Below are 14,069 nucleotides of genomic sequence, written 5' to 3'. Positions count from 1 at the left end.
AAAAAAAATTTCCCTTTCTCTTTTGGGGAAAAAGTGCAAAGAAGAGCAACTAAGATGATCAAAGGCCTGGAGACAAAAACAAATGAAGAACAGTTGCAAGAATTGGGTATGGCCAGACTAGAGAAAAGAAAGGAGTGGCAAGATAGCAGTATTCCAGTATTTGAGGGGCTGCCATGAAGAAGAGGGGATCAACTTACTTTCCAAAGTACCAGAAGGCAAGACAAGAAACAATGGATGGAAATTAATGAAGGAGAGAAGCAACCTGGAATTAAGAAGTAACTTCCTATCAGTGAAGATAATTAACCAGCTTGTCTTCAGAAGTTGTGGGTGCTTCATCACCGGACGTTTTTAAGAAAAGACTGGACAGCCACCTGCCTGAAATGGTATATAGGGTCTCCTGCTTGAGCAGAGGGTTGGATTAAAGACCTCCAAGATCCCTTCCAGCCCTATTCTGATTCTAAAGCTTAAACCATGGCAATCAAAACATCCATGTGATACATATGTGGCTTCTTTTATATCCACTTACTATCTAGGACAGGGGTGTCAAACTCAATTTCACAGCATTGCGATTGTCCTTGGGGGGCCGGGTGGGTGTGGCCAGAATGGGTGCAGCCTACTGGGTGGGTGTGGATGGAGTGGGTGTGACCAGCTCTACATCATTCGCGTCAAGGGTGCCTGTGGGGGCCTGAGCAGGAGTGGGACAGATCTGAGGGTCTCTGGCAGAAGGGGGTGGGACCGCGGCAAGTGCCAAGGCATGATTTACCGGGGCAAGTGCCAAGATAGCCACCACAAAATTGTACATTGGCTCCCGGCTGGCCTGGGCCAGGGCCAAGGTAGCGGGGGCCGTTCCCTCACTGTTTCCAGGATGGCTTCGCGGGCCACATGAAACCACTTCGCAGGCCACATCCGGCCCCCAGGCCTTGTGTTTGACATGTCTGATCTAGGAGATACACAATATAATTAAAGAGTCTACAGTTAAAAGAGATGCTTGTATTGTACCTGAATTTCTGATACAATACCTGATAATATGTATTGTACCTGAATTCAAACTTTTTTTACATAAATATTATACCAGAAACAGCAGCAGGCATTCAAAATTGGAATTTCTCATTTCAAATATACTGCTTTCTTCCTTCAAAGTGTAAGTTTTTGGATTTAAAAAAAAAGAGAAATTTGCTTACAATATGATAGTGATCCCAACAAGAAAAATTCATTAAATCATGGCAAAGATCTTAGGGATTACAAATTAGTTCTGAATAGGCTAATTGACATTGCTCAGATAGCATCCCTACTTCAAAATATTCTTTAAAAAGGAACTGGCATATGGAATTCATGACAATAAAATAAGTACATCCTATTGTTATATACACTTTGTGTACCATTACAAACAGAACAATATACAGGTAGGCCTCAGCTTAACAACAGTTAGTGACTGTTCGAAGTTGCAACAGCACTGAAAAAAGTGACTTATGACCATTTTTCACACTTACAACCATTGCAGCATTCCCATAGGCAGATGAACAAAATATAGATGCTTGCGAACTGATTCATATTTATAACAGTTGCAGTGTTCCAAAATCATGTATTCACCTTTTGCAACATTCTGACAAGCAGAGTCAATGGGGAAGCCAGATTCACTTAACAACCATGTTACTAACTTAACAACTGGAGTGATTCACTTAACAACTGTGACAAAAGGTTATAAAATGGGCAAAACTCACTTAACAAATGTTTCACTTAGCAACAGAAATTTTGGGCTCAGTTGTGGTAGTAAATTGAGGACTACCTGTAAATCAAAAGAGAGCTAATAGTAATTCAATTATTAGTCGACATTACATTAAAAAGAGTAAGAAACTAATAACTCTTACCTTTAAAAGCAGAAAACTTGGCGATTAATCTGAAGGATGCTCAGGACAAGATCTATTTACTTCAAACCATTCATCTATGCATCTAAGGAGCAACAAAAGGGAGAAAAATTCAGGCTTAAATATGAGAACAAATTATTTATAATATATTTTAAATTTTGTTAAAATTGACAATTAAAAGTGCCAATTATAAGGCATTGATTTTCAAATAAATATTTTTGCTACTGTTAGGTATCATTAGGAAAACTATATACTGTAAATAAATGGCTTTTCAAAAGTTAATTTGTTTTAAAGAAATAAATAAAACAATATGTTGTATCTCACGCATTCATAAATAGCTATGTTTCACTGAACAAGCTTTGTGGGCCTTAACGCCTAATCAAATTGAAGTAGTCCTTGATTTACAACCACAACTGAGAATGGAAATTTGTTCCTAAGTCACTGTAATAAAGTTGAGTCATCATGTGACTAAACAATATTATGAATAGTTTTATGATGATCTTTAAGCAAATCATCTGGTTATTTACATATTTATTTATATCCCATCTTCATTATTTTTAAAATAATTCAAGGCGGCAAACATATCCAATACACCTTCCTCCTCCTATTTTCAAGTGGTCGTAAATCTGAATCCAGCTTATCCAATGAATAGCAGTATTTTTCAAATTAAATGATAAAAAGTCACAAAAAGTAATCATGTGACTACACGGTCACTACAACTGCAAGCCCTTTGCCAACCACCAAAATATTAACACATGATTATGGGAATGGTATGGCAATCAGAAATTTGAGGACCTTTTTTTTGACTCTGTCATAACTAATCTTAAAGTTGAGAACTAAGTGCAAAGGAGGGCAAGTTGAGCCCTGCCATTCATCCACCACCCCAAATCCACTTTCGCCTGGTGAAGTGATCGCATCAATGTTCTGTTCACTGTGGTCCTTGGCCTAAGCAATATTTCACCCATTGAAATGTTGCCCATCCTTCAGATATATGTGTTGTATATGCAGCAACCAATATTTTAAAGCTACTAATGCAATGTAATGAGAAAGCAAGTGTCTTCTCCCTTAAGACCTGTATTAAGTACTTTTAAAAGTCTGTGCGAGAGCGAGAAGGATAGGGAGACAGAGACGGAGGGAGAGCGGGAGAGAATAGACACCAAATCCCTGGATAAATACTCTAAATTGTTTTAAATATATATGGTCTCCAAGAGAACACAGAAAACAGGACAATTTTTTTAAAATAAATGTGTCAATATTTACATAGGTAAACCTTTACAGTTTTATCTTATAGTATCTTACTGCATTATATTATCAGGTATCAAAAATGACATAATTATGTTTGAACTGAAACATTAAATATACCAATGCAACATGTTCATAATTGAAGGATTTAATTTTGACAATTCATTTAATGCAGACATAGTTAGAAAAAAAAATAATATACAGCCACAAACCAACAGAACATTTAAACTTCCCTCTACTCTTATCTGTCTGAAGAATTTGGAGTTGCTCCATAAAGCATGAAGGAGGGATAATATGGAAGCAGGAAAGATATGGTAGATATGATGGATTCTGCCTACATGCCTCTAAATATAGTCCAAAAGTTAGTTCTTGAATTATGTTTTGTATGCACTCACCCTTTATGATATATACATAAACAAGGCAATCGTGCTATTGTATCCCCTTGCTGCAGTTCCTCCAAGCATATTGCACATTCTCCAGCATCTTTACTCAGGACATCCTCTATGGAAACAGTTAAATTAACATAGACACAGTAGTTATATTTTTTTAATGATACTTTGTTTTTAAAAAATGAAATGCTTCATGTTTAAAACCTAATCATGTTATTCAAAAAGTTATATTGCAATTTGGTTTACAATAAACATAATGCTTCACATGCTTATGGCTGTTAAAAGAATAACAGAGACATCTGCAAGATGATTTTATGAATGGAACACTCTTGATAAGTTAATCCACCATATCTTCTTCCAGGACATTTCATTCTATTTCAGCAGCAAAAAACTGTATTCCATTGTCATGATTAAGTTCAATTTCATGGAGATATTGCCCCTATTAAGGGTTTCCTCTCATTTTTTTGTGGGAATGATTAGTTTGACTACACATGTTCCACAAAAAGAAATAATAATAATAATAACAACAACAACAATAAAAAGTTGGAAGGGACCTTGGAGATCATCGAGTCCAACCCCCTGCTCAGGCAGGAAACCCTATACCATTTCAGACAAATGGCTGTCCAGTCTCTTCTTAAAAACTTCCAGTGTTGGAGCATTCATTACTTCTGGAGGCAGGTTGTTCCACTGATTAATTGTTCTAACTGTCAGGAAATTTCTCCTTAATTCTAGGTTGCTTCTCTCCTTGATTAGTTTCCATCCGTTGCTTCTTGTCCTGCCTTCAGGCGCCTTGGAGAATAGCTTGACTCCCTTTTCTTTGTGGCAGCCCCTGAGATATTGGAACACTGCTATCATGTCACCCCTAGTCCTTCTTTTCATTAACCTAGATATATCAATATAGCATAACAATTTTTGCTTTTGTCCTGTCTGGAAATAAGAACAATTATTTACTGTAATCTGCTAATTTGGACTAATAAATATCACTCCAACTTGTTGGTTCCTTGGTGAATTAATTCTGTCACAAAATACTTTAATATGTTTACTGTATTGTAATCACCAGCTAATGAAATTATCAAAACATGTGAAGAAAAGAAGTGAAAAAGCTATGTCCAACAGTAGTAAACACAATGTGAGAAATCCAGATCACCTATAAATCTTCAGTTGACAAAACACTGTAAACATTTACATCTCATTACATATTATTCTAATTTACTTCTTTATAAAGATACATTCACACTTTACTATGCCTGCTTTACTGAAATATGGAAAGACCATATGGAACATATGCACATTAACCTATTTCTCCCACTCTCTTTTATATATAACAAATGTTGAATCTAATACATAGAAGACATAAATGAAACTACAATTTATGCAGTTATCTAGATAGTCCTCAACCTTCAACCATTTGTTCAAAATTATGACAGTGCTGAATGAAGGGACAAGTTGACCTGTATTTGAAGTTATTGCAGCCTCTGGATGAAATTTTGGGCACCAGGCAATCTACTTCCTCTTATGACCAACTGCAGGGATGCTGGATCTGCCTCCACCCACCTACACTATCATTTCCCCCTGTTCTGTGCCCTGCCAGGTACCAGAGAATTTGACTCTCCTCCCTGCTCTGTCATATCTTTCCCAATGACCTCTTCCAAAGATCATCTTTTCTATAAAGATCAGCTCATGTTTTCCTGGAAACAAGGGACATCTGGAAGTAGGCACCATTCTCACAATCTCTCAGGAGGGCATGATTTTTCAAATCATAAATTTGGAAAATTAGGCCCTTCAGAGATTGAAAAATAGCACTCATTTCCAGAATGGTCTAAGAAGGCCTCTGTAGGAAGTCTACGCATTGTATTGGCTGGGGACTTCTTCAATAAGGTGATCTTTGCAAGAGGTAAGTGGTGCAAGCAGTGATGAGATGGGGAGGAAACCTATCTGGCAGGGCAGGAAGTAGGCCCATGCCCTATAGGATTCAGTGGGAAATAGGTAAGAGTGCCTCAGGGGGTGGGGGAGACTCTGGAAGCCAGGCATATGCCACACACATAAACCGAGGGAATGCTTCAGTGCAAGCCTGGGCTTGAAATAGAGTGCAGACCTGGGCCTACAATCCACTCTCTTAACAACCTCTATGGCAGCTTAACAACCTCAAGGATTGCGGTTGTTGAATGAAGCAATTATGTGGGCATCTTACTTAACAACCACAACTTACAACTATAATTCTGAGCTCTATTGTGATCATAAACTGAGGACTACCTGTAAACTCTATTCAGCAGACAGACTGATCCAGTTTCATTGATTCAGAAATGGTTTGCTATATAGTAAATTTTATTACTGTATAAATCTATTTAAAATCATCATGTGAAATTCACATTAATGTTCGTAAAGAACATGCTATGCAATAACATTAGTACAAATTCCCTTACAATACTGCTAACTTCCAGATATTTTGATTTCTGGAAATTCTGAGTCAAGGAACAGAAAAATATAAGTAAATACTAGTTAGTGAATTTTGTATTAGGTGACCTCAATAGTACAAGTACTCTTTAACTACAAGAGTACAAGTACTCTTTATCTTGTATAACAAAAGAATATATTAAGAAATATTAACAAAGTATTTGTTATGTGTCATGCAAAAACAAACATAGCTACTGATAAACGAAGGTTAGATTTGTATTCTGAATAATTTGATACATATTTATTACTTAACAATCATTTGTCAGATTGACTACCAGTCAGAATTTCAATCACAACCCTGTCTACTCTTCTTCATATAATTATAAAAAAAAGCCTAGGAAAAACAAGCACAGAAAAAAAATGATGCAAAAATATCAAAGCAAACTGAAGTTATTATAGCAGCCATAAGGCCACTACCTATTCTCAAGGAGGAAAAGAAAATAGTAGCATTTGTTAACTACCACAGCTATCCAAGCTCTTAACTTTTGACCTGGTCCTGCTTAGCTCAACTTCAAATGTCAGCTGCTTGTTGTGATACAACTTAAGATGTGTTACTTATTAGCCAAGTAGTTAAATTCTGTTTACCATTACATTGAGACATTCTGAAAGTGTATTAGGAGTTTCTGGTGATCATTTTATCAAGCCTTGAAATGTCTGTTTCATCCACCTCGTGCAAAATAAGTCCAAGGTTTTCTGCTGAAATGTCTATAATGTTAAATTTATATCAAGACAGCATAAAAAGCAAGTAGAAAAGCCAATCGAAACAAAATCTGTCTCCAAAAAAACATTTAATGAAAGCATTCAAACCAGATCTCCCCCCCCCATCTAGAATATCAAGAATGAACTGACTTATTTCAACAACACAGAAAAAATCTGAATGGAAAATGCTTTACAACTATAAACAGGTAGTTCTCTACTTAAAATGGCAATAGGGACTGTGATGCAGTCTTAAAGCACAATCACACTGTTTAGCAATGGCAATCCCTGTAGTTTCAGTGGCTGCCAATAATTGAATCCCATGGTTGCTAGGCAAGGCAACTTCCTGTCAACTTCCCTTAACCAAGTCAGTATGGAAGGTAGCAGGAAGTTGTACTCCCAGGTCTGCAAGCAGGTACGGATGGGGTAGGCAGCAACAGGGTGGAAGAGGATATGGGGGAGGGTTGGGAAAGTGTATGAGAGGTGCTCCAAGAAACAGATGCCAAGAGGTGTCATGCAGGTTGCAGAGAATGCACAACAGATATTGCATGAGGAAGGTGTGTGGGTGTATGTGAGTGGTGCGGGGAAGACAAACAAGGGTGATAAAAGGTGTCATGTAATGTGGGGAGGATTCATGTGTACAATTAAGTGCAAGACATGCCGTGCATGTCAGGGAGGATGTGCGACAGGATATTTGAGGTACTGTGTAGATTGAGAGTGCACAAGGATAAATGCAAGAAGTGCCACATGGGTTGGGAAGGGTGCAAGAGTGGCCAGACAAGGATGAGCACAAAGGAGTTGAGGAAGGGTACAGGGATGGGAGAAATTTATCCCAATGACTTTTGATCTTCCCTCCTAGCTTCCCCTTTGACTTTCTGGGGAAGCCAGCATGGAAGGTTGCAAATGGTGATCATGTGATTGTGGGGGTTTTAGTAACTAGTCATAAATGTGAATGGATTGCCAAGCACCCAGATCATGATCATGTAACTATAGGGGTGTTGGGCATGGGGCTGTGGTGGCCCATGTGGGTAGGACACTGAGTCAGAAAACCATTGAGAGGTCGACAGCTCGGCAGTTGTAAACTCGAGAGCGCAAGCCACATGACTAAATGAGTTTCCATCAATTTGCCCAGCTCTTTCCAACCTAGCAGTTCGAAAGCATGTAAATGCAAGTGCATAAATAGGTACCACTTCAATGGAAAAATACCAGGGACATGAAAGGAGCCCCCTCAGGCATCCACTCGGCAACGATGATGTCACTGGCTAATCCTTTCAACTGCCTTGGTAGGTGCTTCTAACACAAATGTAGTAGTAATAGTGGGATTTCTAGAACTCTGAGAACTGCACTTCTTTCAATAAAAACTGAACTAACTTTAAAAATCCCCTAAATATAAGTTTTGGAGTACTTTTCATTTCATATCATTTGCATGTTTTTGCCTAGATTAGAACAAGCAACAAAGCCTCTTTCTATTTTGATCATTAAAGAAGCTAGTGTATATATTCAGTAAGTATTTTTGCTCCAAATAACAATTATCTTGAACAAATGTAATTTTATAATGACCAGCCTCATCTTTAAAATTTTATAAACACAAAGCACAACACTCACACTGTCACAAAAAGACTTATTTACATGTTTGTACTCACAGAGAGACAGAGATATATACAATTTGATTTTAACTACCTGTTTTAATGATGGGGCATGCATTAAAATATTTGCATGTTCATAAAAGCAATATTTTCCATTTTTTCAAAATAAATACAGTAACATACATCCTATTCTCAAATTTTGCCACATGAAATAGTAGACCTTCAAAGGGGAAAATTCAGGTTCCACCTTTCAATCAAATGCTGCTTGCTTATGATCACTGACTTTAATATGGATTATAAACATAAATACATATACTATGTAATTATATGTGGTGGATCCAGAGAGAAGAAAGATTTGATCCCATTTCTGCATATTTGTTATAATATAGTTTGCACATATAATTTAACCTAGAAACCCAAAACCTAATGAAATAAATAAATAAATAAATAATTCAACTGATCCACTATCCAGAGGCTCCTAATATTATATCAGTTTTGTAATTTGCCAAATATGAAAAAAATCTATTTTACAATGGAAGGATTGTTTTTATATGGAAAAAACTATTAAAGAAGTTGAACTAATGAATTTGTTCCTTCAAGAGGAGCTAACAGCATCATTTATTTTTATCAGAAGAAAGAAGTCAATTAAAATTACTATTGACACTAACCACAGATCAGTATTGGTCCATTAAAATTTTTCAAATATTTCTACCTATCTTTTAAAAGATTTTGTGTATTTATCAAACGCTAAAACTGATTTCTCATGTTCAGTTTTAGGCAACATTCTAGACCCAGATTAAATAAGGAATTACTTTCAATATATTGTGGAAGACTAGCAGTGATCTCAATAGAGATTATGTAGATAGAAGCAATATAAATTTGTAGTGCAAGATGTTTGTATTTAGAATTAAGTAGAGGGAATCTTATGTCATCGATGCTTCTTTAAAAATTGATAAGAGTCAATATTGCTATAGGACTTATGATTACAATATTGTTCTGGTAAGCTTGGAACAGCTCATTTTCAACTAGGACAGAAACAATGTTGAAATGGTTGGTGACATCTCAGTTTTGCAAATCAGAATTATGACCATGATTTTAAACCATTCTAATCTGGTTTCTATCCTATTTTTCACACTTTTGATTTTCTTGAATCCAATCAATCAAGACTGCAAAAAATGACGAGTATCCTTTAAAATTCTGAATCAAAACATTTTCTACTGTTTTAAATAAACTGAATTTTGTTTAATAGAATTGTATTATTACTTATGCCTTATGCTGCATGTTATATAAAGTTCTTTATCATTTCCTTCCTTCCTTCTTTCCTTCCTTCCCTCCCTCCCCCCCTGTATTAGTTTGTGTTAGATTTTATGTCCTCTAAAAAACTAAAGATTTTTTATGCTAGCAGTGTAAAAAATTTGAGGGTTCACAAACCCATATAATATAGTCATGATCATTTGATAACTTTTTGGAATTAAGGTATTTAAGTAGATTTCTGGGAAATATTTAAATGTTTTAAATGTTAAATGTGATATTGAATTATACATCAAAGCTTGTTTAACAGAAATTATGGTTATATTGAACAAGGGGGTGGTTAAAAAAATTATACTGCAAAATGTGAGAAATTATTATTCCAGATGTTAAAAAATGTTTGTCAGTGATCTGTTTTAGAGGAGACAATATTTTCCACCAATCAAAAAGAAGTAGCACAATGTGTTCCTATAACAGACATTTTGTGATATTTTGCAATAATATTTTGTAATAATATCAATTATATTATAGTAGTATTTATTAGTAGATTGGTGATTGTTGTTAAGTATAATAAATATGCTACTATAATAGAATAAAAGATTTCCCTTTTTATTTGGTTTTTCCTATTTTTAAAAAAAATAAAAATAGTTTTATTATTTGTGCATCCTAAGAATTACTTTGTTGTAATTTTTGCTGCTGTACTTATAAACCAATTCTATTTACCATATTGACCAGTGATACAAATACAAATAATATGTATTTTAGTTTTTGAATGTTTTAATATAATAATAGTTTCTTGTGATGCACGTTTATATGCTTTGGAAAAAGTGGGCAATAAAGCTACTCTAGCTTTTTTCCATTTTATTAAAAAATATTTAGCCTAAAATTAATGTTATTGTACCTAAAAAAAGTAGACAAAGTTCTATTGAAATTCTATTTAAACAGTCCAAGAAGCATTTAATACATAAATTATTCAATCCCAAAACACTGTGAAGGAAGATTAATAGTTTCAAATTTTACAACAGAAGAATCATGGACTCCCTCAACTTCTGCCTCCTACCTACTTTCAGTTTGATGGATGAATATGCCAACAAATCTAACTTAAAATTGAAGTTTATCAATTTAAAACTCCTGGAAACTAATCAAGGAGAGAAGCAACCTAGAACTAAGGAGAAACTTCCTGACAGAACAATTAACCAGTGGAACAACCTGCCTCCAGAAGCGGTGAATGCTCCAACACCGGAAATTTTTAAGAAGAGATTGGACAGCCATTTGTCTGAAATGGTATAGGGTTTCCTGCCTGAGCAGGGGATTGGACTAGATGACCTCCAAGGTCCCTTCCAACTTGTTGTTGTTGTTGTTGTTGTTATTAGTTTAAAACAAATTATATCAATTGGAAATAATCAATTTAGCAGTGTGTTTGTGTGTGTGTGTTTCTGCTACAATATTTTGAGTACTCTGATAAAAGGTAGATGTAAAGAAATACATATCAAATTGTGTATACAATAACCAAGAACTTAATATTGCAATCAACGTAATATAAAACCTTGAACCACATCAATTTTTATCTCATACCCCATGAAATTGATTATTCTGCACATTTGAATTAAAGATTAAAAATTAAAGATGCATTACTTAATAGAATATTTTACAACTTTCACTTTTGATTCTTCAACTGATTGCAAGAATAGCCAAGACATAAACATCAAAGTGAAAAAAATCACTGACTTCAAATTCTTTAATGCTATTAACAAACTAGATAAGCCATTGGCTTATATTCACAGTATCAAATACTGTTATGTTCTAATCATTTCTTAGTCACTTCAGTAAGTAATTTTCAAAGACTAATCATGATTCTTGAAAATAAAAACATAATCTAGAAGCATTAAAGAGAAAATTAGCTGAAATAAACAAAATGTCAGATAATTGAACATAAAGCTTAGATGTGTTCTGTGTTAATGTTAATTATTGGAACCAGATATTTACATTCAGAATCTAATCTGAAATACATTAAAATTGCAAAGTTTATATTAATTTAATTATTAGACTCAATAATGAACTTTTATTTCTTACCGTTGTAAGTTATCCTTGGTTTTGTCAAACACATCACAAGATGTAAATCCATTTCTTCTGAAGAAACAAACTTGGAACAAACTGGGCATTTGAATCCTGAAAAGAAAGAAAATACATAAATAATCCCATTTTGCTTTATTAACTATATCTCTTTCTTTGTATTTTTATGCTATACATTTATCTAAGATAGATTATACTGTTTACATATGGAATTGAGTGCTTATACCATTGGCAAGTACAAATTGAACTACAAGTACAAAAAGAAAAACTTAACATCCATAGGAATTCAATTCTAATTATCTTAGTTATTATTGGGAAAAAATAAGTATGCTTAGAAAAACATGTTGGCTTTTTTTTGCTTGTCAAAAAAGTTTTTGCTTGCAAGTAAGTTTCATTTATCAATCAATTTTGTCTGCTTATTTTGACTGTCTCACATATTTTCCTGCCAAATGGGTTAAGGATACTGATTGCTGCTTGAAAGTTATTTCTGAGAAGGAGCGTTGGCTTACCTGAACGCCTCTTCTCAGCATGATGATGGAGAATTCACCAATGGGTTGACTCTGTCTTCCTGCCCAATCAGACTAAGTCAGTCAAAGTTGCCACACCTGTCCTGGTCTGGGACCACCCAGTCTCGACGACGGCGGAGCCATTGACGACAGTCGGACGTGTTGACTCCCAAGAGAAGGAAAAGAACCACCCCCTGACACGGGACCTAACTGACCTCTAGAGGAGTGGGTGCGGATTCTCCATCATCATGCTGAGAAGAGGCGTTCAGGTAAGCCAACGCTCCTTCTCCAGCATGATGGATGGAGAATCCACCAATGGGACATGCCGAAGCCCCACTGTCCCTATGGGAGAGAGTCAGTTGGGGCCTCTGTCCCGGGTCTTGCCACTACCTGTTGCAGCACTCTCCGACCAAAGGAGGCGTCTGCAGAGGTGAATTTGTCTAGCTGGTAATGCCGCACAAAGGGAGAAGGCGAGGACCATGTTGCCGCCCTACAAATGTCCTCTATAGATGCTTGCGTTGCCCATGCAGCAGAGGTGGCAGCGCTGCGAGTGGAATGCGCCGTCACATGACTTGGAACTGACAGGGAGAGCGACAAGTACGCCCTTGCTATGCAAGCTCTGATCCACCTGCCTGAACCTTCTGCCCCATAGAAGAAGGTTGGAATGAGACAAAGATGGCTTCTGACCTACGAAAGGCCACCGTCCAGAGTGTGCCATTGCCGTTCCAGGTCATGTAACGGGTGAGGGTAAAAGCCTGGGAGAATGACCTCCTGTGCTCTGTGAAACACAGTGTTGATCTTTGGGATAAAGGAGGGATCCAACCTGAGAATCACCCTGTCTTCGCGAAAGACGCATAGGTCCTCTCTAATAGAGCCGCTAGCTCTGAGATGCGTCTAGCTGAGGTGATAGCTATCAAGAAGGTGATCTTGAGCGACAAGGACCGCAGAGTACAGGTTCGAATGGGTTCGAATGGCGACTTAGTCAGGGCCTGTAGGACCCACGACAACTCCCAGGAGGGATATCTGTGAACCACGGGCAGCCTGCTGTTAGTGACTCCCTTAAGGAAGAAGCGGACCATGGGGTGTTGAGACAATGACCCCGATTTGTCCCAGGAGAGCACCGTGGATAGAGCAGCCACCTGTCTGTGGATAGTATATATTGTGTATATATATATATATTGGGCGCTAAGCCCCTGTTGATGCCTTCTAATAAATAGTCCAGGACCTTAGGGATGCATCCGGCCATGTGCAACCTTGGTGAATTAGCGGGTGGCTGGTTGAAGAGGGACGGTTGCCATCTCCAGGGCATGGCCTGTGTGCCCACAGAGAGGGGTCTGAGTGCCGCCTCTGGCACGCGTGCCATAGGTTCGCCTCCACTGCCCTACACCATTTCGGACAAATGGCTGTCCAGTCTCTTCTTAAAAACTTCCAGTGTTGGAGCATTCACCGCTTCTGGAGGCAGGTTGTTCCATTGGTTAATTGTTCTAATTGTCAGGAAGTTTCTCCTTAGTTCTAAGTTGCTTCTCTCCTTGATCAGTTTCCATCCGTTGCTTCTTGTCCTGCCTTCAGGCGCCTTGAAGAATAGCTTGACTCCCTCTTCTTTGTGGCAGTCCCTGAGATATTGGAACACTGCTATCATGTCCCCCCTCGTCCTTCTCTTCGTTAAACTAGACATACCCAATTCCAGCAACCATTCCTTATATGTTTTAGCTTCCAGTCCCCTAATCATCTTTGTTGCTCTTCTCTGTACTCTTTCTAGAGTCTCAGCATCTTTTTTACTTCATGGTGACCAAAACTGGATGCAGTATTCCAAGTGTGGCCTTACCAAGGCTTTGTAAAGTGGTATTAATACTTCACGTGATCTTGATTCTATCCCTCTGTTAATGCAGCCCAGCACTGTGTTGGCTTTTTTGGCAGCTGCAGCACACTGCTGGCTCATATTTAAGTGATTGTCCACTAGGACTCTGAGATCCCTCTCGCAGTTATTACTATTGAGCAAGGTACCCCCTA

At 37.1% G+C, this 14,069-nt stretch overlaps 1 protein-coding gene across 1 annotated transcript in view; it reads right to left on the bottom strand.

Moving 5' to 3' along the window:
* Positions 1-14,069, bottom strand: part of ZNRF2 (zinc and ring finger 2) — a 39,728-nt gene that overhangs the window by 3,138 nt on the left and 22,521 nt on the right. The window contains exons 2-4 of the mRNA XM_015823203.1: positions 11,554-11,649; positions 3,503-3,608; positions 1,869-1,950 (exon numbers count right to left, since the gene is read on the bottom strand). Coding sequence (XP_015678689.1) covers positions 1,893-1,950; positions 3,503-3,608; positions 11,554-11,649 — 260 coding nt within the window. The 3' untranslated portion in view covers positions 1,869-1,892. The remainder of the gene's footprint in view (positions 1-1,868; positions 1,951-3,502; positions 3,609-11,553; positions 11,650-14,069) is intronic.

The sequence above is a fragment of the Protobothrops mucrosquamatus genome, unplaced genomic scaffold (assembly GCF_001527695.2).
Source record: "Protobothrops mucrosquamatus isolate PMUCROS unplaced genomic scaffold, P.Mucros_1.0 scaffold_177, whole genome shotgun sequence".
NCBI lineage: Eukaryota > Metazoa > Chordata > Lepidosauria > Squamata > Viperidae > Protobothrops > Protobothrops mucrosquamatus.
This window is presented reverse-complemented; position numbering and strand designations above follow the sequence as displayed.